The 24911-nt window shown below is 41.7% G+C and overlaps 1 protein-coding gene across 2 annotated transcripts; it reads left to right on the forward strand.

Moving 5' to 3' along the window:
• Nucleotides 1–481: 481 nt before the first annotated feature.
• On the forward strand, nt 482–23541 carry nasp (nuclear autoantigenic sperm protein (histone-binding)). Of its 2 annotated transcripts, none has more exons than XM_070886812.1 (14): nt 482–754; nt 4796–4900; nt 5135–5215; nt 10845–10963; nt 12412–13068; nt 13586–13632; nt 13712–13788; nt 13940–14013; nt 14202–14390; nt 16232–16425; nt 17467–17529; nt 17672–17749; nt 22481–22615; nt 23345–23541. In XM_070886812.1, exons 1-14 carry the CDS (start codon nt 699–701, stop codon nt 23405–23407), a joined length of 1938 nt encoding a protein of 645 aa, XP_070742913.1. In that variant the 5' UTR covers nt 482–698; the 3' UTR covers nt 23408–23541. The 2 variants fall into 2 exon arrangements, with proteins under 2 accessions (XP_070742913.1, XP_070742914.1); XM_070886813.1 differs by having other exon boundaries at nt 22493–22615.
• Nucleotides 23542–24911: the final 1370 nt, after the last annotated feature.

Below are 24911 nucleotides of genomic sequence, written 5' to 3' on the forward strand. Positions count from 1 at the left end.
AACCCTTTGTCCTCCTCTGCTGATTTCTAAATTTCTCCCAGTCCCTGGGTTCGCTGCCATTTCTGGCCAATTTGTATGCCGACAAAGAAGCTGTCATTTGACGTTGTCACCATTTGCCAAGGTGAACTTTGGCAGAATCTCCACCTGCAGCCTCACATAACAGGATCATTCAAAGCAATCGGTGTTTGCATTGAACACGGCAAATAATTGGCAATCACACCGCCAGAAGTTTAAATGGGTTTTCAATCTCTTTTTCATCATAAATTCCAATGCTGACATCGATGTTACAGTGTAAAGCTTAAATCTCGTTCACAAAAGTCGAACCCGTTCAGTGTCTCCGAGGTGGTTTAGTCAGAGATCAGGCTGCCCGCCCACACTCTCACTCCAGTTCTCCAACGGCCTAGACAATGGGCAGAGCAGGCCGCTTCCGGCCGGTCGGCCAGCTGGGGTGAAAGGTGAGCCGGAAGTGCTGCGCGGGCGGGCGAGCGGGGCATAAAAGGCGGGAACAGCGACAGCTTCTTTCCGCTGCTACACTTTAAACAGAGAGGGTCGGGAAACCCGGGAAATATTAAGAATAATTTATTGGTTACATAATTATCCTTATTGTTCAGTCTCTGTAGGAGTTTTTAAAAATATTATATATATATATATATAACACATAGGTGGAAAGTAAGTACGAGCCTGAAGGAGAATTTGAAATGGCGGATCAGGAACCGAGCGCCTCTACGTCCAGTGTCCCGGCCAGCGCCGAGGGGTGAGTGAGGGAGGGAGGGGTGAGTGAGTGAGGTGCTCTGGGCTTTGGGCTGGTGCTCTGGGCTCGGGCTGCTGTGTACTGGCTCTCTGGGCAGTGCTGTCTGTGCTCGGGCTGTGCTGGTGTTCTGCTCCCTCTCCCCCTCTCTGCTTCCCACGCGCTCACCGCCTTCTGTTTGTTTTTTTTGCTGCAGTTTGGACCGAGTCCCCGCTCCGCTCAAAGCCCCGAGCCTGGGACACCTGCTGCAAATGCACCGCTTCTCGGGCAATAACGCAGAGTGTCCTCCAAGTCTTATTGGGGATGTTTGAAAGGTTTTTTTCCTAACTTGGCCGTTTGCTTTAGGTTATCTTGGGGTTTTTTGCTGGCTGCTGTGTAACCCTTTCCGTTAAGAAACGCGCTGGGTTAGTGGAGGTTGGGTCATTTTACTACGTTAAAGGCGCTATATAAAAAAAAGTTTCTATTTTAGTGGAATGAATGTTCGAGCCACTTTATCTTGAGCAAAAGTTTAAATCGTCAACACTTTAACAACTTTAAAACATTGTGGACATTTTTAAAAACCTTGTAGTAAACCTTACACCTGCAGTAAGTTTTGTTGCGTGTCTCTATAAATAATGGGTTAATGAAGGTTCTTCAGCCTACCGAAGTTCACCTTTCGAGGACCGTGACTATCTGCCATCACCACATCCAATTGTATTTTGAACTCCAGTTTCCTGTTTGGTCGATTATAGAGACTTTTCCTCAAAGTTTATTTTCCATTTGTTCTTTAGTCTTTATTTTTTTGTGAAGAAAAGTCTCTGGATGATGCTGGCAAGGCTGCATTTATTTCCTTGGATGCCGTGCTCTATGATGGTTGGCCTTGAACTGTTGCAGTCCTGGTGATGGTGCTCCCACAATAGGATTGGATAGTGACTTTTACACAACTTGCATTTATGTAGCACCTTTAACATAATAAAACTTCCCCACTGCTGTTGCTGTAGAATTTTTGTGGTGGAGGTTGCATGGGGCTGGTCTACTCAAGTAATCTGGGTTTATATAATGTGTATCAAAAGCTAGAGTTTGCCTTTGTGGATGTGAACGATGGAGCCTTGAGGGCCATGTATAAAGTTTAAATCATGATTACAGTATCTCTCGTTGCTAATACAGACACATCTCTGGTGTTTTGGTTTGTTGCCATGAGGCAATAACTTTTTCCAAACCACTGGGCCTGCACAATTCAGCCAAGGCAAACCCAGTGTATAATGCAAGCACAACTGACACTATCACAGACTTGGGAGATCATGTATAGCCCATGCACTGTAGTTTGGATACTATCTTTGAGTGTCTTCAGGCACTAGTGGGAGTTATTTAGCTAGGTCATGTGTTATGAAAAATTAATATATATTTAACATGAGCTACTGCATGATGCCTGTTTGGGAAATAGAGGGGGGGTGGTGGAATAAGTAAAATGTGCAACTATTTCTATTGGATAGACTAATTGAGATTTTCATATTGGGCCTTCAGTTAAGATTTCTACGTTAAAATGATTAGCTTTACTTACCTTTTTATATTTTAGTGCTGTCTTAAAAGGTAGATAACTGGAAATCTAAGCTATTATTGTGAAGTGTATTGGTATTGCACCTGAAACACTTTTTTTGTGGGTGCTAATCTGCAGTGACTTCTTTTGTATTTTGAAGTTACTTTTATGCAGAATTTTGGATTTTAAATACATTGAGAAAAAAAATTGACATGGCACATGCTGGAGTGAATTTTACCATCTGTGTTCTGCTACCAAAAGCTGATAGTTATTGAATTTATCCCTGAATAGTGCTCTTTAAAATCAAAGGAGCAAATTGGTGATTTTATAATTGATACATTTTAACATTATTGGGACATCCCAAAGTACCTCACAGCCAATGCATTAAGTGTCACTGTTATGTAGACTTCTGACTGCTAATTATCCAATAGGATAGTTGTTGGTGGTAGGGATCTTCTACATGTACCCGAACTGGGGGGCAGGGGGTTGGTTTAACTTGTATTTGACAACTCTGAAATTCCTTAGTACTTGAAGTTTGTTTAGATTATCTGCTCAAGTCTGTAGTGGGGCTTGAACTTGAGGTGACTGTTACCACTGCCAAACTGATTTGTTTGTTTCAGCCGTTGTAATTTTAGCTGTGAATTTCCCTCACTGTTTTGCCAACTCCCTTTAATGTTTTACTAAACCTTTTTTAGCAAAAATTTGATCTTCTGTTTTGAGGTCTGGCATTTGAATCTACCTGCAGCTTGATGGCGCCAGCATATCTGATCATGAGATCAGGTTGATGGCAGCTGGTGTCTTTGTGTTGGTGGTGATTTGTGGTCCAGATGGTTCTTGCTGACCAAGGGCTGAGTTTCTAGCTTCATGCTTGAAGTTAGATCTGTGTGGCATTGCAGAAACCACTTGCTTTGGTTTTGTGAAGTGCCTTTTTATAGAGCTAAAAGGGATGGAACTTTAACTAAGCTACAATGTCCTGCTGGTTATGGTACTAGACTAGAGACCCAGAGATAGAGTTCAAAATTATATCCAATAAAATGACTACACTTAAGTCTGTTGCTGCCCCTACCTAGTCTGGTCTACAACTTCAGTCACTCACTGATTGATTCTTGTTGCTGTCTGAAGTTGCTGAGTAGACAGCATCACGCATCCCAAGAACGCGATGGGAAATAACATTCTCATGTTTGTTTTGTGGAAAGAATGTGATGCCCAAGTTAACAATTAATGCCTGCTTGTTGTATTGCTCATCATATGGGACACCACTGTCATTTCTGAAGATGGAAAATAACAAAGCAATGCATAAAACTACTTGGTTAGAATTAGCCATGCTGGCACAACAATACAGCAAGGTACTAAACAGGGCATAAAAACCATTACACTAGAATTGGTTTATACAACAGTTTAACTGCTTTTTACTAACTTGAGCAGGATTTCTGGATTAAAATCTATATTGATTTAGACAGTTTTTTTTTTTAAAGATGAACTGTTGCATTTAGATTCAATGTTGGAGTTCAGATGGTTTAACTAGAACTGAAAACTAGCCTCTCAGCAAGTTATGCCATGCAACATCCTTGGCCACTTCCAGATTAAGCCTGGTGAGGTTTTGGTATCTGGGAATTGCCCCTAGATGACTTGCTCTTTTATACTGGTCTCTACTAATGGGTCATGATTCAGACAGTAGTAATCTATGCCACTCTTGGTCAATTAAATAAAGCCATTCAGAAACTGACACAATTTGGTTTTTGAACAGATGTTTAGCTGCATTCATCATACAGTCCCTCGAATTGAGGATGACTTGCTTCCATGCCAAAAAGTTCACGGGTGTTTCAATAAAGGACCTAATATTCCAGATCCCGAGCTAAATCTTGAAGGGTGGAAGATGCCTGCGTGGATTTTATTTAACATGGGATGGCTGTTGCATACCAGCCACCACACGGGCTTGACAGAGCTAGGTCTTGGTCCAGTGGTGAGGATTAACAAAACTATTGGAAACCAGCTCTGCTGCATGGACCTAGTGTGCACACCAATGTGGGTTGGCCTGTGCTGCCCCTGGACCCTGATCACATCCATCTAAAATCTCTTGCCACTCCTTCGCCCCGACCCCTCTGCTCCTCTCCTGCTGTACCTGCCCTCGCTCCAATCAGCGACCTGATTCTTGGTGACGTCCAATCCTGTCGCCCTCTTTGCTGTTGTTGCTCTCCTGCTTCAGCACATGCAGCTCCCTGGAGTGGTATGCTCCTTTTTTAAGGCCCTGACCTGCCTCTGATGTTCCCTCGCAGGTCGGGGCCGCCATGCTGCTCCTTCTGCTCCCCAGAAGGAGCAGCATTGCCATAAAGGTAGTCTATGGCTTCATTTAGCATCTTTGGTGAGGAAAGATAATTTCAACTTCAACTAGCTTTTTATAAACTGAAATAGATATGTCACTGTTTTAGAATTTTTTTAACATTGTGTTTTTAAACTGGGCAATCTTGGCAACAAGCTGGTAAAAGTGGATGTCTTCTTTTCATTCATGTTACAATTATTTTATTTCATAGTGTTGGTGTTGAAGCCATGAAGTTGCTTGGGACTGGCAAAAGACACATGGTAATGGAAGACTTTGTAGCAGCTGTCAATGCCTTTCAAGATGCATGCAAGCTATTGTAAGTATATTGCTATGGGCTGTCTGATAAATTTGCAGAAGAGATGTCTGATGCCAGTTGCTGTGAAAATTGTCATGCTTAGAAGTTGATTGGGTGGGGGAGTTTATTTATAAAACAAGTTTGCATTTTCAGATGGTAAAATACATGTATGACTTGGTGTGGCAAGTTGAATTTTTCCTGCTGTCATGACTGTTACACTTGCAAAACTGACTGTTCCCTTTTTTTTTTAAAAAGGAGCACAACGCATGGAGAAATGGCAAATGAATGTGGAGAAGCTTACTTCTGTTACGGAAAAGCCCTTCTGGAGTTAGCAAGGTTAGTCTACAACTGATCGATCAATAGACTGACTAATGCAGTTGATGGAAAATGCAAGGAAGAATATTTCAAACAAAAGCTTGTCCCTATATTCCAACCTTGCAGCCACCTCTAACTTTACCTAATCTCTGAACTCTTGTCTTCATCATAGGCAGTCCCTTGGAATTGAGGAAGACTTGCTTCCATTCTTAAAATGAGTCCTTGGGTGGTTGAACAGTCCAATATGAGAACCACAGTCCCTGTCACAGGTGGGGCAGATAGAAAATAGGTGCAGGAGTAGGCCATTCGGTCCTTCGAGCCTGCACCGCCATTCAATGAGTTCATGGCTGAACATGCAACTTCAGTACCCCATTCCTGTTTTCTCACCATACCCCTTGATCCCCTGAGTAGTAAGGACTACATCTAACTCCTTTTTGAATATATTTAGTGAATTGGCCTCAACAACTTTCTGTGGCAGAGAATTCCACAGGTTCACCACTCTCTGGGTGAAGAAGTCTCTCCTCATCTCGGTCCTAAATGGCTTACCCTTATCCTTAGACTGTGACCCCTGTCTCCCCCAACATTCATAAGAACATAAGAACATGACATCTAGCCCCTCGAGCCTGCTCTGCCATTCAACAAGATCATGGCTGATCTGGCTGTGGACTCAGCTCCACTTACCTGCCTGCTCCCCATAACCCTTAATTCCCTTATTGGTTAAAAATCCATCTATCTGTGATTATGAATATATTCAATGAGCTAGCCTCAACTGCTTCCTTGGGCAGAGAATTTCACAGATTCACAACCCTTGGAGAAGAAATTCCTTCTCAACTCGGTTTTAAATTGGCTCCCCTGTATTTTGAGGCTGTGCCCCCTAGTTCTAGTCTCCCTGACCAGTGGAAACAACCTCTCTCACTCTATCCTGGCTATCCATTTCATTATTTTATTTGTTTCTATAAGATCACACCTCATCCTTAACTCCAAGTAAAGACCCAGTTTACTCAATCTATCATAAGGTAACCCCCTCATCTCTGGAATCAGCCTAGTGAATCGTCTCTGTACCCCCTCCCAAAGCTAGTATATCCTTAAGTAAGGTGACCAAAACTGCGTGCAGTACTCCAGGTGTGGCCTCACCAATACCCTGTACAGTTGCAGCAGGACCTCCTTGCTTTTGTACTCTATCCCTCTCGCAATGAAGGGCAACATTCCATTTGCCTTCCTGATTACCTGCTGCACCTGCAAACTAACTTTTTGGGATTCATGCACGAGGACCCCCACGTCCTCTGCACTGCAGCATGTTGTAATTTCTCCCCATTCAAATAATAATCCCTTTACTGTTTCCCCCCCCCCCCCCCCCCCCCCCCAAGGTGGATGACCTCACTTTTTCCGACGTTGAATTCCATCTGCCAAACCTTAGCCCATTCGCTTAACCTATCTAAATCTCTCTGCAGCCTCTCTGTCCTCTACACAACCTGCTTTCCCACTAATCTTTGTCATCTACAAATTTTGTTACACTACACTCTGTCCTCTCTTCCAGATCATCTATGTATATTGTAAACAGTTGTGGTCCCAGCACCGTATCCCTGCGGCACACCACTAACCACCGATTTCCAATCCGAAAAGGACCCATTTATCCTGACTGTCTGCTTTCTGCCAGCCAGCCAATTCTCTATCCTTGCTAATATATTTCCTGACTCCATGTACCTCTATCTTCTGCAGTAACCTTTTGTGTGGCACCTTATCGAATGCCTTTTGGAAATCTAAATACACCACATCCATCGGTACACCTCTATCCACCATGCTTGTATCAAAGAATTGCAGTAAATTAGTTGCACATGATTTCCCCTTCATGAATCCATGTTGCATCTGCTTGATTGCACTATTCCTATCTAGATGTCCTGCTATTTCTTCCTTAATGATAACTTCGAGCATTTTCCCCACTACAGATGTTAAACTAACCAGCCTATAGTTACCTGCCTTTTGTCTGCCCCCTTTTTTAAACAGGTGTTACATTAGCTGCTTTCCAATCCGATGGTACCTCCCCAGAGTCCAGAGAATTTTGGCAGATTATAACGAATGCATCTGCTATAACTTCTGCCATCTCTTTTAATACCCTGGGATGCATTTCAAGACCAGAGGACTTGTCTACCTTGAGTCCCATTAGCCTGTCCAGCACTACCTCCCTAGTGATTGTCTGAATCCTCCCTTCCCACTTTCCCATGACCAGCAATTTTTGGCATGGTTTTTGTGTATTCCACTGGACAGGTTAGATGCGGGAAGAATGTTCCCTATGTTGGGGAAGTCCAGAATTAGGGGATATAGTCTTGGGATAAGGGGTAGGCCATTTAGGACTAAGATGAGGAGAAACTTCTTCACTGAGTTGTTAACCTATGGAATTCCCTGCTGCAGAGAGTTGTTGATGCCAGTTCATTGAATATATTCAAGAGGGAGTTAGATATGGCCCTTACAGCTAAGGGGATCAAGGGGTATGGAGAGAAAGCAGGAAAGGGGTGCTGAGGGAATGATCAGCCATGGTCTTATTGAATGGCGGTGCAGGCTCGAAGGGCGAATGGCCTACTCCTGCACCTATTTTTTTTCTGTTTCTAAAGACCGAAGCAAAATAATTGTTTAAGGTCTCAGCCATTTCCACATTTCCCATTTATTAAATTCCCCTTCTCATCTTCTAAGGGACCAACATTTACTTTAGTCACACTTTTCTGTTTTATATATCTGTAAAAGCTTTTACTATCTTTGTTTTGCGCAAGTTTACTTTCGTAATCTATCTTTCCTTTCTTTATTGCTTTCCTAGTCATTCTTTGCTGTCGTTTAAAATTTTCCCAATCTTCTAGTTTCCCACTAACCTTGGCCACCTTATACGCATTGGTTTTTAATTTGATACGCTCCTTTATTTTGCTGGTTATCCCTTCTCTTACTGCCCTTTTTCACGAATATATTTTTGTTGAGCACTATGAAAGAGCTCCTTAAAAGTCCTCCACTGTTCCTCAGTTGTGCCATTGTTTAATCTACTTTAGCCAATTCTGCCTTCATCCCACTGTAGTCCCCTTTGTTTAAGCATAGTACGCTTGTTTGAGACACTACTTCCTCACCCTCAATCTGTATTACAAATTCAACTATACTGTGATCACTCATTCCAAGAATATCTTTTACTAGGAGATCGTTTATTATTCCTGTCTCATTACACAGGACCAGATCTAAGATCTTGCTCCCTTGTAGGTTCTGTAACATACTGTTCTAAGAAACAATCCTGTATGCATTCTATGAATTCCTCCTCTAGGCTACCCCATGTGATTTGATTTGACCAATCGATATGTAGGTTAAAATCCCCCATGATTACTGCTGTTCCTTTTTCACATGTCTCCATTATTCCTCTAATTATTGTCTGCCCCACCGTGAAGTTATTATTTGGGGGCCTATAAACTACGCCCACCAGTGACTTTTTCCCCTTACTATCTCTAATCTCCACCCACAATGATTCAACATTTTGTTCATTAGAGCCAATATTGTCTCTCTCAAATGCCCTGATATCATCCTTCATTAACAGAGCTACCCCACCTCCCTTCCCCTCGTCTGTCTTTCTGAATTATCAGATACCCCTGTATGTTTCATTCCCCAGTCTTGGCCACCCTGCAACCACGTTTCAGTAATGGCCACCAAATCATACCCATTTATAATGATTTGTGCCGTCAACTCATTTACTTTGTTTTGAATGCTGCGTGTGTTTAGGTAGTGTTTTAATACTAGATTTTAAACCATGATTTTTAGTTTTGACCCTTCCTGCAGCCCCTTTATATTCATATATATTGTCCCTTCCTATCACCTTGTGGTTTACACTTACCCCAGTGCTACTCTGCTCTGTTGCCTCCTGCCTTTTGCATTCTTTCTTGGGGTTCTGTTTGTCTGAGCTCTCACCCACTCTAACTAGCTCAGAGCCCTCCTGGGTTCCCATCCCCCTGCCAAGCTAGTTTAAAGCCCTCCCAACCGTACTATCAAAACCACCCGTGAGAACATTGGTCCCGTCTCTGTTGAGGTGTAACCTGTCTGACTTGTACAGGTCCCACCTACCCCAGAAGCGATCCCAATTATTCAGGAAACTAAAGCACCCCCCCCTTCCTACACCAACGGGAGAGTGGAGAGCACCAGTTCCAACTGTCGCAGGACGGGAGAGTGGAGAGCATTTGGGGTTGAGAGGGAAAGAGTAGGTGGGACTGGTTTTCCGCATGCTCTTTCCGATGCCTGCACTTGACTTCTGCATGCTCTCGGCGATGAAACTCTGCTCAGCGCCCTCCCAGATGCACTTCCCCCACTTGGGGTGGTGCTTGGCCAGGGTCTCCCAGGTGTCAGTGGGGATGTTGCACTTTATCGGGGAGGCTTCGAGGGTGTTCTTGTAACGTTTCCTCTGCCCACCTTTGGCTTATGTAAAGGAGTTCTGAGTAGAGCGCTTGCTTTGGGAGTCTCGTGTTTGGCATGCCAAACACGTGGCCTGCCCAGCAGAGCTGATCAAGTGTGATCAGTGCTTCAATGCTGGGGATGTTGGCCTGGTCGAGGACGCTAATGTTGGTACATCTGTCCTCCATGGGGATTTGTAGGATCTTGTGGAGACATCGTTGGTAGTGTTTCTCCAGCGACTTGGTGTCTGCAGTACATGGTCCATATCTCTGAGCCATACAAGAGAATGGGTATTACTACAGCCCTGTAGACCATGAGATTGGTGGCAGATTTGAGGGCCTGATCTTCAAACACACTTTTGCTCAGGTGGTTGAAGGCTGCACTGGCACACTGGAGGCGGTGTTGAATCTCAATCAATGTCTGCTCTTAAGAGGCTCCTGCGGTATGGGAAATGGTCCACGTTGTCCAGGGCCGTGCCGTGGATCTTGATTCCTGGGGGGCAGTGCTGTGTGGCAAGGACAGGCTGGTGGAGGACATTTGTCTTACGGATGTTTAGTGTAAGGTCCATGCTTTCGTACACCTCAGTAAATACATTGACTATCTTGTCTTATGGTAGTGAAGCCAGATATTTCACCTATTGAGAATCAGGTTGATTTTTAGACTGCGACACCTATTTTCTCTAACCAGTCTGCAACACTTAAGTACTTGTTTCCCATTTAAAAAAAAAAAAAAATCCAATTTCTTCTAACTGCAGGTTCCTGTGGATTTTAGGCACTGATGTCCATTTTGACACAAAGTTAGCTCCTGAATATTAACTGGAAAGTTTTGTACTTATCATTTTGAATCTTGTTCTGTGCTGTTTGCTTGCTGGCTAGAAAATAGGTTGCATGTTTCCACTTCACTAAAACTTGATTTGCAGGCCAGATTTTTTTTAAACAGTAGATTCAGGAGAAACTTCTTTACTCAGTGGTGAGAATGTGGAACTTACTATGACAAGGAGTAGTTATGGTGAAGCTAAATAAATGCATGAGGAAGAAAGGAATAGATGGTTATGCAGATAGGTTGGATGAGTTTGGGGAGGCTCGTATGGAGCACAGCCAACATTTTGGTTGGACTGAATGGGCTGTTGCTGTTAATTCTATGTAATTGTCCTAGTGTAGTTATAAAACTGGGTGCATGTTGTGGCTTTGGGATGAGGGGTTATGAAGGAGCAGGATGCCCATCATGATCTCTTAACTTGCAGAATGGAGAGTGGTGTTCTTGGTAATGCCCTTCAAGGAGTTCCTGATGAAGATAATGACGATGATGAAGAAGCAGCAGCAGATGAGGACTCGAAAGTAGAAAATGCAGGGAGTGTAGATGGTGAGTATCTTCTATTTTGACAAGTGAGTTTACTGTTTGCTTAAAGCATGGCTTCAAGTTGGTATTTGTCCTCGTTTTAATTGCACAGCATCTGTAGACTACATCTGGCTGATTAATGCAGCCAGTTTGGAGTGACCTTTCAAGCAAAAGTCGAGACCATGTTTGCCTGTTTATGCTGGTGGGCAACTCCAAAATACATGCAAGCTTATAGACTTTAAATATACATCACCTGATAGGTGTTTGATTTTAGATATTGAGTGATCTCTGTATATTCTTGGTGAATCTCATTTCAACAGTGGCTGGGCAATTGCAGTTTGTGAAGTGGCAAATTTGCCATTAGCCTGTGCTTTCTTCCCCCACCCCACCACTGCTATAAACAAAGTTTATAGGTTAGCTTGCATGTATTTATATATTTGAAGGAATGTGAATTCTTTACATGTTGGAGTAGAATGTATAGTCTAAAAAGTGCATTTCTGTGGGCTGTTAAGTATAAATGTAGGTCAAACAATTTGGATATAAACTCCAACTTTATACAAAGGATTAGGACTTGCAAATATTCTTGGTGAAAGCAAGATTTTTGGTTTGCTGTTGATCTGATCTTTTACTGTAACTGAAAAAGCAATTAAGATCAAATTATGGGTAGAATTACTCAGGATATAGGAGATAGTGTATACCTCCATGTCTTTATTCTTTGGTTTCCTCCCCCCCCCCCCCCCCAATGCACTTGGTGTCATGGGTCACAAGTGGAATATAGTTTTTTAAAGAATCTTCATACATTGCATTGATGTGGTTTAGAATTAATTTCTAACTTGGTCATTTTTTTGTTACCATTTTTGACACAGCCAGAGGGTGCTGTATGGATAAGAACAAGATGGGGGTAGGGAGGGGGGGGGGAACATAAGAAATAGGAGGAGTAGGCCATACTGCCCCTTGAGCCTGCTCTGCCATTTAATACAATCATGGCTGATCTGATCATGGACTTGGGTCCACTTCCCTGTCTGCTCCCCATAACCCCTTAATCCCTGATCAGTTAAGAAACTGTCTCTTTCTGACTTAAATGTATTCAATGTCCCAGCTTCCACAGCTGAGGTAGTGAATTTGAGATTTCCAACCCTCAGAAGAAATGTCTCCATCTCAGTTTTAAATGGGCAGCCCCTTAGTTCTAGTCTCCCCTATCAGTGGAAACATCCTCTCTGCATCCACCTTGTCAAGCCCCTTTTTATAATGTTTCATATGGAGTTGGTAAGATTGATTTACTGGTAGCTGCCTTAATCTGTACTGCTGTCTACTCTGCACTAAACTTAAAATTCTACATTCTTCCTGATGCTATTTTCCACTTTGAGACCTTTCAACTGTGACTGTCCAGATAGTCTCCTCCAGATTTTTGTTGCTGATGCCACCATTGGAAACTCCAATTTTATGCATTTCTTTTTCCTTAATGTGTATAGAAAAAGAGAGGGAGGAATTGAGGGAACAGGTGTATGCAGCACTAGCCGAAGAAAAGAATGAGAAGCCAGCAGAAGATGAGGCACCAGCTGAAAACATTTCTGGTGATCAGAAAGTAGATCATGAAAAAACCAAAAGTCCTACTGAGAAAACTAGTAAAGAAAAAAAAGTAAGCTCTCCCACAGGAGAGCTCTGTACTGCTGAGAATGAAATGAAGTCCAAAATAGAATCAGCTGACCAGGATGATAAAAATGAGCCAATGGAAGTAGTAGATTCCCATCTGGGGAGTGGTGATGGTATCCAGGAAGGGAAAGTGAAGAACTACCTTGAAGATAAGAGCAGTGCTGCTAAAGAGATGACTGTTGAAGATTCCCCTATGACTGAGGATGCTGGCGAGAAGGCAACTACTGATGAATCGGTGGAAGGAGTTAGTAAAATTGAACTGGAGAAAAAAGTAGCTCTTCCTTTGAAAAATGCTCTGGGGGATCCAGATAAAAAATCAGATGCAGATAAGGAACCAGCGCAAGAGAGCCTGAAAGATGAGAGTGTGAGAAATGACCAAGAATCAACCAAAAGTAAAATCACAGTTGAGAAAACCATTGCTGCTGACCAAGAGGATGGGACTTCTGGTTCTGAAGAACAAATGGAAGAGGGTGAAGGTATAAGCTCAAGGACAAGTTTCAGATTTACAAAGTTGGTTTAAAGGGTTAAATGGCCTGGGGATTATCAACTGAACTAAAACCACAACAATCTCTTCCTTATAGACACTTTATGGCTATAGATACCTAATTGTTCTTTAAGCACTTGTTGAATCTGCCCACTTAACACTAATATGAAGAGCACAAGAATGGAAACTAGTTGTTTTTTAAACTTGCAGTACTCACTGGGGATAGAACGGTCTTGAGTTGTGTACTTTGGCACCAATCACAGTTGCACAGTGGGTTTTTAAGTGATCCTCTGCATGCCTGAGTTAAATCTCCTTGTTCCAAAAGTTGAAAATTCCAATGACTGGTAGCTTTTTAAAATGGGTATGGATCCAGAATTGAGTTAGGGTAGTATTTCTAGTAACCATGGCTACAGTGCCTATAAATGCAGTAATTGGCATGTTCACTCTTTGGCTAGCATATAGAGCTGAAAATTGGTCAATGTATAAATGTTGTACACCAATTTTTCCAGATGCTGCAGATGCAAGTGATGAAAATGAAGAGCCTGCTGCAGAAAAGGTGGGTGTAATGCTGTGCCAGCTTCAAGCACCAACTTGGGTTTGAACTTGAGATTTAATGTGCCCACTATTTGTTGCAGGATGCTGAAAGTGAGGAGGTGGATAATTTGCAGCTGGCCTGGGAAATGCTTGAATTGGCGAAAGTGATCTTCAAAAGGCAAGTCTCAATAAACCAGCATCCTAGCACAAAATTCAGTTTTATGCCTTTTATTTAATAGGAACTGGTGTGTAGAGCAAGGAATGAGAATTGAATGATTCAATGCATTAATTCTGTAACAAGCTCAGCTCCATTTTGGTCAATCTTTCAGGCAAGAAACAAAAGTACAACAACTGTGTGCAGCACAGGCTTATCTGAAACTGGGAGAAGTCGGAATAGAATCTGGTAAGCTGTAAACTGCATGGTCTTTAGTTCTTGCTGTACAGTATAAACTGCTAATGGCTTTTTTGTTCCATCTGGTGATTCATTTTCCTGAAGGTTTCAGTAATGGGTAAACTGAATATTGAGTTTGGCCCATATGGTATTGTGTAAAATAAGTGACTGCAGATTGATTTAATCTTGTTCTATTCCAGAAAACTACATACAGGCTATTGAGGATTTCAGTGAGTGTCTGAACATTCAGGAAAAACACCTTGAGCCACATAACCGACTACTGGCAGAGACGCATTATCAACTGGGGCTGGCTTACAGTTTTAACAATCAATATGATTGCTCTCTGAAGCATTTCAAGAAGTCGTTTAGTGTCATAGAGAAAAGGTTGGGTAAGGAGAATAAGCTTTAGTTTTTACACAAACATTATACCCTGCTTTCATCTAGGGTGGATGCAATGCCAACGCTGCTTGTTTGCTGCAGGATTTACTGTGTGGCTAGACTGGCAAGATGCTGCTCTTTTTTTTTTTGGTAAACACTAGGTGCTAGCTGCCATAATCATTTTCCAAATATGATTACAGTTGCTTTCCACTGAACATTATTTGATTCATTCATAACCTATATTCAACATGCAAGGTGGCCATTTAGTGGAGTGGGGGTGGAGAAAGACTGAGTAACTGCATTGAGTGCAACCACCTAACAAATGCTTACCAGTGGAAATTTAGTCTTGTACAGATTTGTGTTGCATTTTGGGAGGAAGAATGAGTACAATTTAAAGGCAGACACAGATCTGGGTGTTCATGTACTCCAATCTTTGAAGGTGGCAGGACCACTTGATAAGGTGGTTAAAGCATATGGGATCCCTGCTTTATATAGACAAAGGGCACAAACACAAGGAAGCAATGCTAAACTTTTATAAAATACTGGTTAATCCTTGCCATAGGGGAATCTTCTACAGTCACCTCTCATCCTCCGATGGAGTATTGTCCAATTCTGGGCACTACACTTTAGGAAGGATGTCAGGGCCTTGAAGGTGGTTCAAAGAAGATTTACCCAAATACCACCAGGGATGAAGGACTTGTGTGGAGGGACTAGAAAAGCTGTGATTATGCTCCTTGGAACAAAGGTTATGGGAGATTTGAGGTGTTCAAAATTATTTGGTGTAAATAAAGGGACTGGCAGGTGGGTCAGTAATCAGGACACTTGCAACTGACAAAAGAATAATGGGATTTGTTTTTTAATGCAGTGAATTATGATCTGGAATGCACTGCTATACTTTTGTAAGTAACATGAAATGTCTGTCCCAATGGTGTCTTTTGTCTGGATTGCCATTTGACTGATGGCTAGTTCATGAAGAGTAGAATCTGAGTTGAACACATTCAAATTTCTGAGGAACATTTTGATCTTTAAGAACCTTTTGGAGCTCATGGGATTGGGGGTAATATATTGGCATAGATTGCAGATTGGTAAAAAAGTAGGAATAAATGGGTCATTGTCAGAATGGCAGGGTGTAATTAGTGGAGTGCCGCAAGGGTCAGTGGGCCTCAGCTCTATGTATAATCAATGATTGATTTGGATGAGTGTAATTCAATTCTGACTGTACAAAGCTCACAGCTGGCATACTGGTACATTTTGGTCTCTTTTCCTAAAGGAAGGATATCGTTGACTTTTTATAGGGGAGTGCAACAAAAGTTAAATTGATTGCTGGGATGAGGGCTGTCCTGAAGAGAAATTGAGTAGCATGGGCCTATACTCTAGAGTTTAGAAGAATGAGATGATCTCATTGAAATATAAGATTGTGATGACTTTACAGGGTTGATGCTGAGGCTGTTTTCCCTGGCTGGAGAATCTAGAACTAGGGGGTAGTCTCATGGGGTCAGCCATTAAGATTGAGAAATTTCTTCACTGAGTTGATTTAAAATTCTGTACCCCGGAGGGCTGTGGATGCTTAGTCAGTATGTTCAAGAACAATTGTTTTTATTTGGGGGGGCAGGGGGTGGCCAGTAAGGGAGTTGAGGGATATGATTGGTTGGGAAAGTGGAGTTGATTTGTAGAAGTTCAGCCATGATATAATTGGTGGAGCAGGCTTGATGGGCTTTATGGACTACTACTCCTCCTATTTCTCGTGCTCTTGTGGAGGTAAACCTTTTATGGCTGCTTTAGGCTTCCAGCCACTTTATATTGTAAATAAGTGTTGGATTTGCAGTTGAACTAATTTACACTTTATCTGCAGTTATGTTAACGGAAAGGATTGAAAAAGCTGAAGAGAAAGGCAAATCTCCAGCAAAGGACACTGATGCAGTTTCTGAAGATAAGCAGGAGGTTGAGGAACTTCAAGAGCTATTGCCAGAGATAAAGGCAAAAATCGAGGATTCAGAAGAATCCAAAGATGATGGGAAAGCAACTAAAGCCCTTCAAGAAACATTGGTCAGTACATGTTGAGTAGGAAATTCATAAATTGACAGGGGCTAGCCAATTGGTTGTTGCATTGGATGACTTGGAACCAAGGAGAATATGAAGTGTGCCCTTTGGGTAGTACATGTCCTGAAGGTTTGAATTAGAGGGGCAAAATGCTGCATGTAAATTAAAATTACAGTTCATCAGTTGACTGCTTCATGGTATTGAGCCCCTCTATACATAAAATATACAGCATAATAGTCTGTGCTGGTGTTTATATGCCTTTCTAGTCTCATTGTATCACACATCTGACTTTCAGCACATTTTTTTCTTATACCCATCTAGTTTCCTTATGAAAGCATCTGATTTGCCTTAACTGCTTACACTCAGCTAGTTCCACTCATGTAAACTTCTCATTTCCTTATTGGATTTATTAGTAACTATCTTGTATTTATGGCCTCTTGTTTTGGATTCTCCCACAAGTGGGAATGTTCTTTCCACATCTACCCTGTTAAATCCATTCATCATTTGAAAGACCTGCTGGTTCACCATTAAGTCTTTAAAGATAAAAGCCCCAACCTGCCACAATCTTTCCCAATAACTAATCTCAGTTCTGGTACCATCCTTGTAAATATTTTTTGCACTATCCAGTGCTTCTAGTCCTTTGTATAGTATGGAGACCAGAATCATGTGCAGTACTTGTACTGATTAGGGTCCTGTACAAGTTTTAGCATAACTTCACTGCTTTTGAAATCTATACCCCTAGAAATGCTTTAGCATTTTTTAATAGCTTTGTTAATCTGTGATGCTGCTATTAATAATTTGTTCCTGTATCCCTAGATCCCTTTGATCTTCTACCTCATGCAAGTTTCTTATTTTCTAAGGTGTAGTGTAGGTGATTCTATTTTCTTACCATAGTGCATCACCTAATTTATCTGGTTCATTTGCCACTTAACTGGCCAGTCTGCAAGTTTTCTAATGTCATGTATTCTGTTGGATTCTTCCTCTGTATTGGTTGTCTGGGTATTGTATTGTGTATGAATTACTATACTATTTTTCTTTCCACATCAGTCTAGAACACCTGCCATTTCAGGGTTTGTTACAGAAAGTATTGCAAGTAGCACGCCATCAGCTGTAAGTTTTTGTAAAAATGCCTTGATATATGCTGCTTATCTCTTTAGTCATAGTTGCTTTGAATTCAGATGATTTACTTGAAGGAGGACCTGGACTTTGTTCTTTTGTAACTTGACATTATTCTGAATTGTTGTCGATACAGGCTGGAAAAGTAACAGGTGAAGCTTCTACCTCCACCTCAAACTCTGTATCTAACATCTCTCATTTAGTAAGGAAAAAGGTGAGTTTTGTGTTTGAACTGGTATCCTGCAAATGGCTTTTCTGCTTGTTGATACTTGTGCTTTGAGAATCGTGCTGTGCCTTTGTCATGCTGTATATCTGGTGTGTAGTGTACTCTGGCAACAAGGAGCCAATTTCTCAGTTAGTAGCTCTGCTGCATAGATTTGATCTGAAGCATGGATCACTCAATTACTGCAAACTTTCACATTCAATGAGGATTGAAAGATGAGACAACTGGATAGGTGCTGCAAATTAGTTTGCTGCCTCCCGATCGGTTAACCCTCCCAATTTCATTTGATTTAAATATTAACTAAATTCAACTTTGAAGCTTTTTTTGGGGGTGGTGGGTTTATTCCTCCCTGCCAAGTGAGAATGGGATGGCCATGCAGTTAAAATCACCATGAGAAATTATTGCCACCATCACTAGAGGCTTTTTATTTTTGGTGGCTGAGGCACTTCAATATGTGCTAATTTGATTCTCTGCCTAATGAGTAGGACACTGCTCAATAAAAGCTGGCAGGGAAGAAGAGTAGATCCTCTTGGGGTAAATCTGTTCTGGGCTTCTGTTGCCTTGGGTGCCCCACTTTCCCACAATTTACCTTGGTGCAGGTATGTGGCCTCTAAGCTCTGCCATTTTTGACCTGCTTGAAGCTGTTGAGCTGCCTCTTGCCACCATTTTTGGCAGGCAGCTAGTTAGTGGCATGTAAATGGGTTCCATGCATTAATATTGTCTGGGTGGCCATGATGGGTGGATTTAATGCATACACTGCCTGTGAAACATGCTTCCAGTTTAAAATCCAACCACCCCAACATGTAGTGGCATGGTGCAAGCAGAATTACCCACAATGAAATTCTGCTGACTCTCATAATGCCATTTGTGATTGACCATGGTCTTTTGTGGTATTCCATGCTTACATTTTCCTGGCCTTGAGGAAGTGACAAGAAAATAATTGGTTATTACATAGAAAATAGATGCAGGCCATTCAGCCCTTTGAGCCTACACTGCCATTCAATGATCATGGCTAATCATGCAACCTCAGTACCCCACCCTTGCCTTCTCTAGAATTCCACAGGTTCACAACTGAGTGAAGAAGTTTCTCCTCATCTCAGTCCTACATGGCTTACCCCTTATCTTTAGACTGTGACCCCTGGTTCTGGACTCCTCCCCCTCCCCTCCCAGGACATTCTACCTGCATCTAACCTGCCCAGTCCCATCAAAATTTTAAGTTTGAGATCCCCTCTAGAACTAGGACAAGAGGGCTCATGTCATTTCCAGTAACAAGTATGCTGTACAAGGTTCTGTCACTAGATATTGTATATTTGGTTGATAAGAAATGGAGAGCTTACTTGCAATCATGATCTTCAACACTGGGTGCAAGAGATACCTGTTCAGAGCCTGAAAATCATCATGCATGCATCCTAATGTAATGCCTCTGTTTAAAAAAAAAAAGGGGGCAGACAAAAGGCAGGTAACTATAGGCCAGTTAGTTTAACATCTGTAGTGGGGAAAATGCTTGAAACTATCATTAAGGAAGAAATAGTGGGACATCTAGATAGGAATAGTGCAATCAAGCAGATGCAACATGGATTCATGAAGGTGAAATCATGTTTAACTAATTTACTGGAATTCTTTGAGGATATAACGAGCATGGTGGATAGAGGTGTACCAATGGATGTGGTGTATTTAGATTTCCAAAAAGCATTTGATAAAGTGCCACACAAGGTTACTGCAGAAGATAACTGTTTGTGGAGTCAGGAAATGTATTAGCATGGATAGAGAATTGGCTGGCGAACAGAAAACAGTCGGGATAAATGGGTCCTTTTCGAGTTGGAAATTGGTGGTTAGTGGTGTGCCACAGGGATCGGTGCTGGGACCACAACTGTTTACAATATACATAGATGACCTGGAAGAGGGGACAGTGTAGTGTAACACAATTTGCAGATGACAAAGATTGGTGGGAAAGCGGGTTGTGTAGAGGACACAGAGGCTGCAAAGAGATTTAGATAGGTTAAGCGAATGGGCTAAGGTTTGGCAGATGGAATACAATGTCGGAAAGTGAGGTCATCCACCTTGGGGGGGGGGGGGGGGAAGAGGAGGAGGAGGAGGAGGAGGAGAAGAAGAGAGAAACAGTAAAAGGGAATATTATTTGAATGGGGAGAAATTACAACATGCTGTGGTGCAGAGGGACCTGGGGGTCCTTGTGCATGAAACTCAAGTTAGTTTGCAGGTGCAGCAGGTAATCAGGAAGGCGAATGGAATGTTGGCCTTCATTGCGAGAGGGATGGAATACAAAAGCAGGGAGGTCCTGCTGCAACTGTATAGGGTATTGGTGAGGCCGCACCTGGAGTACTGCATGCAGTTTTGGTCACCTTACTTAAGGAAGGATATACTAGCTTGAGGGGGTACAGAGATGATTCACTAGGCTGATTTTGGAGATGAGGGGGTTACCTTATGATCGATTGAGTAGACTGGGTCTTTACTCATTGGAGTTCAGACGGATGAGGGATGATCTTATAGAAACATTTAAAATAATGACAGGGATAGACAAGATAGAGGCAGAGAGGTTGTTTCCACTGGCCGGGGAGACTAGAACTAGAGAGCACAGCCTCAAAATATGGGAGGGCCAATTTAAGAGTAGAGAAGGAATTTCTTCTCTCAGAGGATTGTGAATCTGGAATTCTCTGCCCAAGGAAGCAGTTGAGGCTAGCTCATTGAATGTATTCAAGTCACGGATAGATAGATTTTTAACCAATAAGGGAATTAAGGGTTACGGGGAGCGGGCGGGTAAGTGGAGCTGAGTCCACGGCCAGATCAGCCATGATCTTGTTGAATGGCGGAGCAGGCTCGAGGGGCTAGATGGCCTACTCCTGTTCCTAATTCTTATGTTATGTTCTTATGTAGATCGCCACAAGCAAAAATAAATGACTCTGATGCCATTTTATTGTGAATTCAGTGATTTTTAACAAAGTATACATTTTGACATCTGAACTGCACAATTAGATTTCAGCAGGAAACTCGCTCTCGTCAGACATTGTCCTATATACAAATCATATGAACCCTTTGATTAGATTTCCGCCTATGATTTGCTTCTCTGTGCTCTTTATTCTCATAAATTATCTCCACTCCCTTGATTGAAATTGCAGCTTGTAACCTATTCCCAGGTATCTGTTCAGAGTAATTAAACAATTCCTCACTGACTTCAGAGGTGTTGACTGTCCAAAAAGGTAGTTTCTAAAATATCAGAACTCAAAATGGTCTTGAGCCCCAAGTTATATTACAGGACTGCCAATGAAATAGTTACAATTCATGACTTTCAAATAACTGTACATGTGACATAACTCCCATTGTTGTAGAATTCACTCTTGGAAGCTGCTCCATAATGTAAAGGGAGCAAGAGAAGGGTATGTAAGAAAACAACAAATCTGAAGCAGGGGATAAGGAGCTTTGGAGCAGGAGGCTAGACATCAGTGTGTTCGTTAGAGTCTTGTGGGTTTTTTGTGGATGGATGTGATCAGGGCCCAGGGGAGGCATGAGTTCAGGGGCAGCATGGGCCAGCCCACACTGAGCAGGTCTCCACTTGTCTTAGGTAATCCTTGGACCAAGACCTAGCTCTGTCAAGCCCATGGGGTGGCTGGTGTGCAATGGCCACCACACGTTTATTTAAAAAAAATCCCCACACTGGCATCTTCCACCCTTGATGTAGTTCAGGTGGTTCTTTTGAAACACCTGTGAACTCTTTTTTTTTTTGGGCATGAAAGCAAGTCATCCTCATTTTGAGGGACCACCTATGATTTTTTTAAAAGCTATTCAATGTATTTTCAAAATGAGTGCTCTATAACAAGGTCATTTAACATTTTCAAAGCCAAATGTTTGTAGGAAGTCTAATTGGTTTGGCTTGCACCCAGTTTCTTGAAAAATTAGTTTTCATAAGCATTTCCTAGATCACTAACTGCTCTCAGCCCATTCCCAAATTTGATAGCACATGGCTGTTAAATTAGTAGGTAGTTTAAGGTACAAAAATCACAAGTCCCCCAAAATAACCACCCACTGAGAACCCAGCTGTCCCACTGCCAAAGATTTTAATATATAGAAACATTAAAATAACAATTGAGCAAATTTCCTTTTTAGAGCTTCAATTTTCAAAGCTGACATTTTAACAACCAAGTACTTTTCCCAATAAACTTTTGGTTTGGCTAAATTGACCTAATCAGGTACACCTGTGCCTTTAAATTACATTTAAAATTGCATCTCTAAAAGCAAGACAGGCTGTAACAATGTCATTAAGGACAGCTCCCCCTCTTTTTCAATTCCCAAACTCTTTTACACACCACCAGCTTTTTTGGGGGTACTTTTTGTTACTGAATGATTAGTGAGCCAACAAACTGAACTGCTTTGTCACATTCCCAACCTGCTTCAACACATTACTTAATTGTCAGGTTTAAGCCACACTTTGTCTTCCAATTTTGATTCCATGAGCCAACTTAAAAATTGTTCCTGGGCTGTGGGCATTGCTGGCAAGGCCAGCATTTATTATCCTCTAAAGTGGTGATGAACCACCTTGAACTGCTGCAGTCCTTGTGAAGGTACTTCCACAGTGCTGTTAGGGAGGGAGTTCCAGGATTTTGATTATTCTCAACCTTTTTTTAATTCAAATTTTGTTCTTGTAACTATATTGTTGGAATATTGTGCACAGTATGCTAATAAGTGTAAAAAGTATTTAAACTTTTAAAGTCCTCATTGCAGAGGAAACCTGAAGACAGTGAAGGAGATAAAGAGCCTAAAAAAGCCAAGCAGGAGGAGTCTGCTGTGAATGGCAGGTGTGGTGATACTGCCCATGATAGGAATGGTGTTCCTGAGAAAATGGAAGTAAGTTTATTATTTTTATATAGTCCATTGCTCCTTGGAGCCAAATTTGAAAATTGTACAATACCACCAGTTTAAATTTTAGCAGAATGCAATAGACTGTTTATAAATGTTAACTAGAGTTGATTTGCTGCCAATTCTGCAAGCTATTTTCTCAATCACTGGTTAACATTTGTCTGTAATTTATCCATTTTACTAAAATAGACCTGATGCATGCAAGGAGATTGTGATCAGAAGGACTGATTTTTCCTTGGTCAATAACCAGGGGCCATAGATTTAAAGTAGGATTAGAGGAGAGTTGAGAAATTATTTCACCAGATGGTGGGTGTGGCACTGCCCAAGGGTGATAGAGGCAGAAACCCTTGGCACATTTAAAAGTGTGTGGATGTGCACTGAGAAGTGCTGTGGCCTGCAAGGCTATGGACCAACAGCTGGAAAACTGGATAGCTCCTTTTGGCCAAATGGCTAGATAGCTCCAAACTTCTATGTTGTGACTGTTGATGTGAAGGTCCTTTTTAGCCTGGAGAGGAGACTTGTTTCATACTGGTCACTTGTGCACACTGAGGAAGTTATAAATAGTGAAATTGAACTTTGTCAGTTGCTGTTGGATTAGCAATAAACTACAGTTTATTGTAAAGTGGCCAAACTATTATCTTGCATAATTACACATTGGCTGTAGGAAACCTTCAGAATCTTTTACAACATTTTAACCTGCTTTTCTCTCTCTTTCAGTCTGAAGAAACTAAAACTGCTTCCCCGAAGAAGTCTGAGCCAGCAGCTCAAAGTGCTAGTTAATAGATGTTTGGATGGCTGGCAATACTTTGCCCACATGCAGGACTGTTTTTGTACATAATGTATTTTTTGATTGGCTTTTTGAACTGTTTTTGTAATACATTGTGGAAATATTCAATAAAGATGTAATTTGCAAACTGGAGTCTTGGAGTACTTACCAGCTTTGGGCACATTAATGTTTTGGATTAAGGTACTAAATTCTTTCCTGTAGTGCGGTTTTGAGACTGCCTGTAGCATCTTTGATGGCTTGGGTGTACTACACAATTTAGCCATTTGGTGGTGTGCCTTCTGCTTTTTAAGCTTGGCTGTTCACTGCACAAGGTGTATTTTACCAATTTTAGTAAATAAGTGGCATTAGCTTTTAGCTATTCAGTTGGAGCTGGTGGCCTCATTTAATTTTATATTCTCTCTCTCTCTCTCTCTCTCTCTCTCTCTCTCTCTCTCTCTCTCAGAAAGCTGCTTTATATAGATCCTGTGACCAGAGTTGATCTAAAGTTGGCACTAGCCAGTGATGGCTACAAAGCAAAGTGGCTTTATTTCTATGCAAAGTAGGGCTACATGAAATTCTGTCCAACAAATGCACTCTTCCTTTACCTATACAAAAGTCAGTGCTGAAACCCAAGTTCCATATTTTGCCACTTTTTTATGATTTGGGTGGGATGAATAGATCTGTGACTAAACATTTCCTCAGGCTAAAGCCTTGGCATGCTATTTGCTCAGCCTCAAACTGCACATCCTACTATCTTCCCCCCCCCCAAAAAAAAATAAAATCACTTATTTCCACTTGAGCTTTCATGTCTCCATCCTTTCTTTACCCTATCTTTTTTCTTCCATTAGCTTCATTATCCACTTCCATAACAACTTGTTCAAAACCCAGATACCACTTGCCTCAACTTTCCAAAACATTGAATGTAAAATCCTTGCTAATCTTCCACCCTATTCAGTCTCCTGGCCTTGTCCCCTAACTCCCCTTTGAACCTTTGTTTGTCAGCTTTCTGACCCTTAACCCCATGTTGGTTCTTCTTTATGGATTGAGTTTTACTTGAGGCATGCTTTACCTTCCAGTATATGCTTTGAGTAACTGCTTGTTTTGTCATGAGACCTCGTGCATTGTATTTAGCTGAATGCATCGGAAATTGTGTCCTGTCTTTTTCAGGTTTCTATTGCTGACTTGTGCACTAAGGGCTTCTAATCCTTGATACTCCGATTCAGTTGACTCCAGAACTTTGGATGGCAGGGTGGCAAAGGATTGTCATCAACTTGACACTAGCTGTAGAGTTGAAAAACAAAAGGTGTGAAGAGAAATTAATAGCCTACAATGTGCAATCTACAACTTCATTAAGGACATTGTTTACATGTGACATGTATTTAAAACTGGTGCACTACCTTCTGCAACTGAAACTTTTAATTAGAAAAAATCAAACTGGTATACAACCAGGTGATCTGGTCTGCTCTAACTTGAGTTGTGCTTGTAGGGGGAGATGGTGATAGTGTGATTGTGCTGCTT

Source organism: Pristiophorus japonicus, chromosome 8 (genome assembly GCF_044704955.1).
Source record: "Pristiophorus japonicus isolate sPriJap1 chromosome 8, sPriJap1.hap1, whole genome shotgun sequence".
Taxonomy (NCBI): Eukaryota; Metazoa; Chordata; class Chondrichthyes; family Pristiophoridae; genus Pristiophorus; species Pristiophorus japonicus.

Excerpts from the sequence above, each read along its gene's own strand:
- nasp (XM_070886812.1), top strand. The coding sequence starts at position 699 with ATGGCGGATCAGGAACCGAGCGCCTCTACGTCCAGTGTCCCGGCCAGC. Across the intron at positions 13,789-13,939 it reads GCGAAAGTGATCTTCAAAAG|GCAAGAAACAAAAGTACAAC; the intron begins GCAAGTCTCAAT and ends TCAATCTTTCAG. Across the intron at positions 16,426-17,466 it reads AAGCCCTTCAAGAAACATTG|TCTAGAACACCTGCCATTTC; the intron begins GTCAGTACATGT and ends TTTCCACATCAG.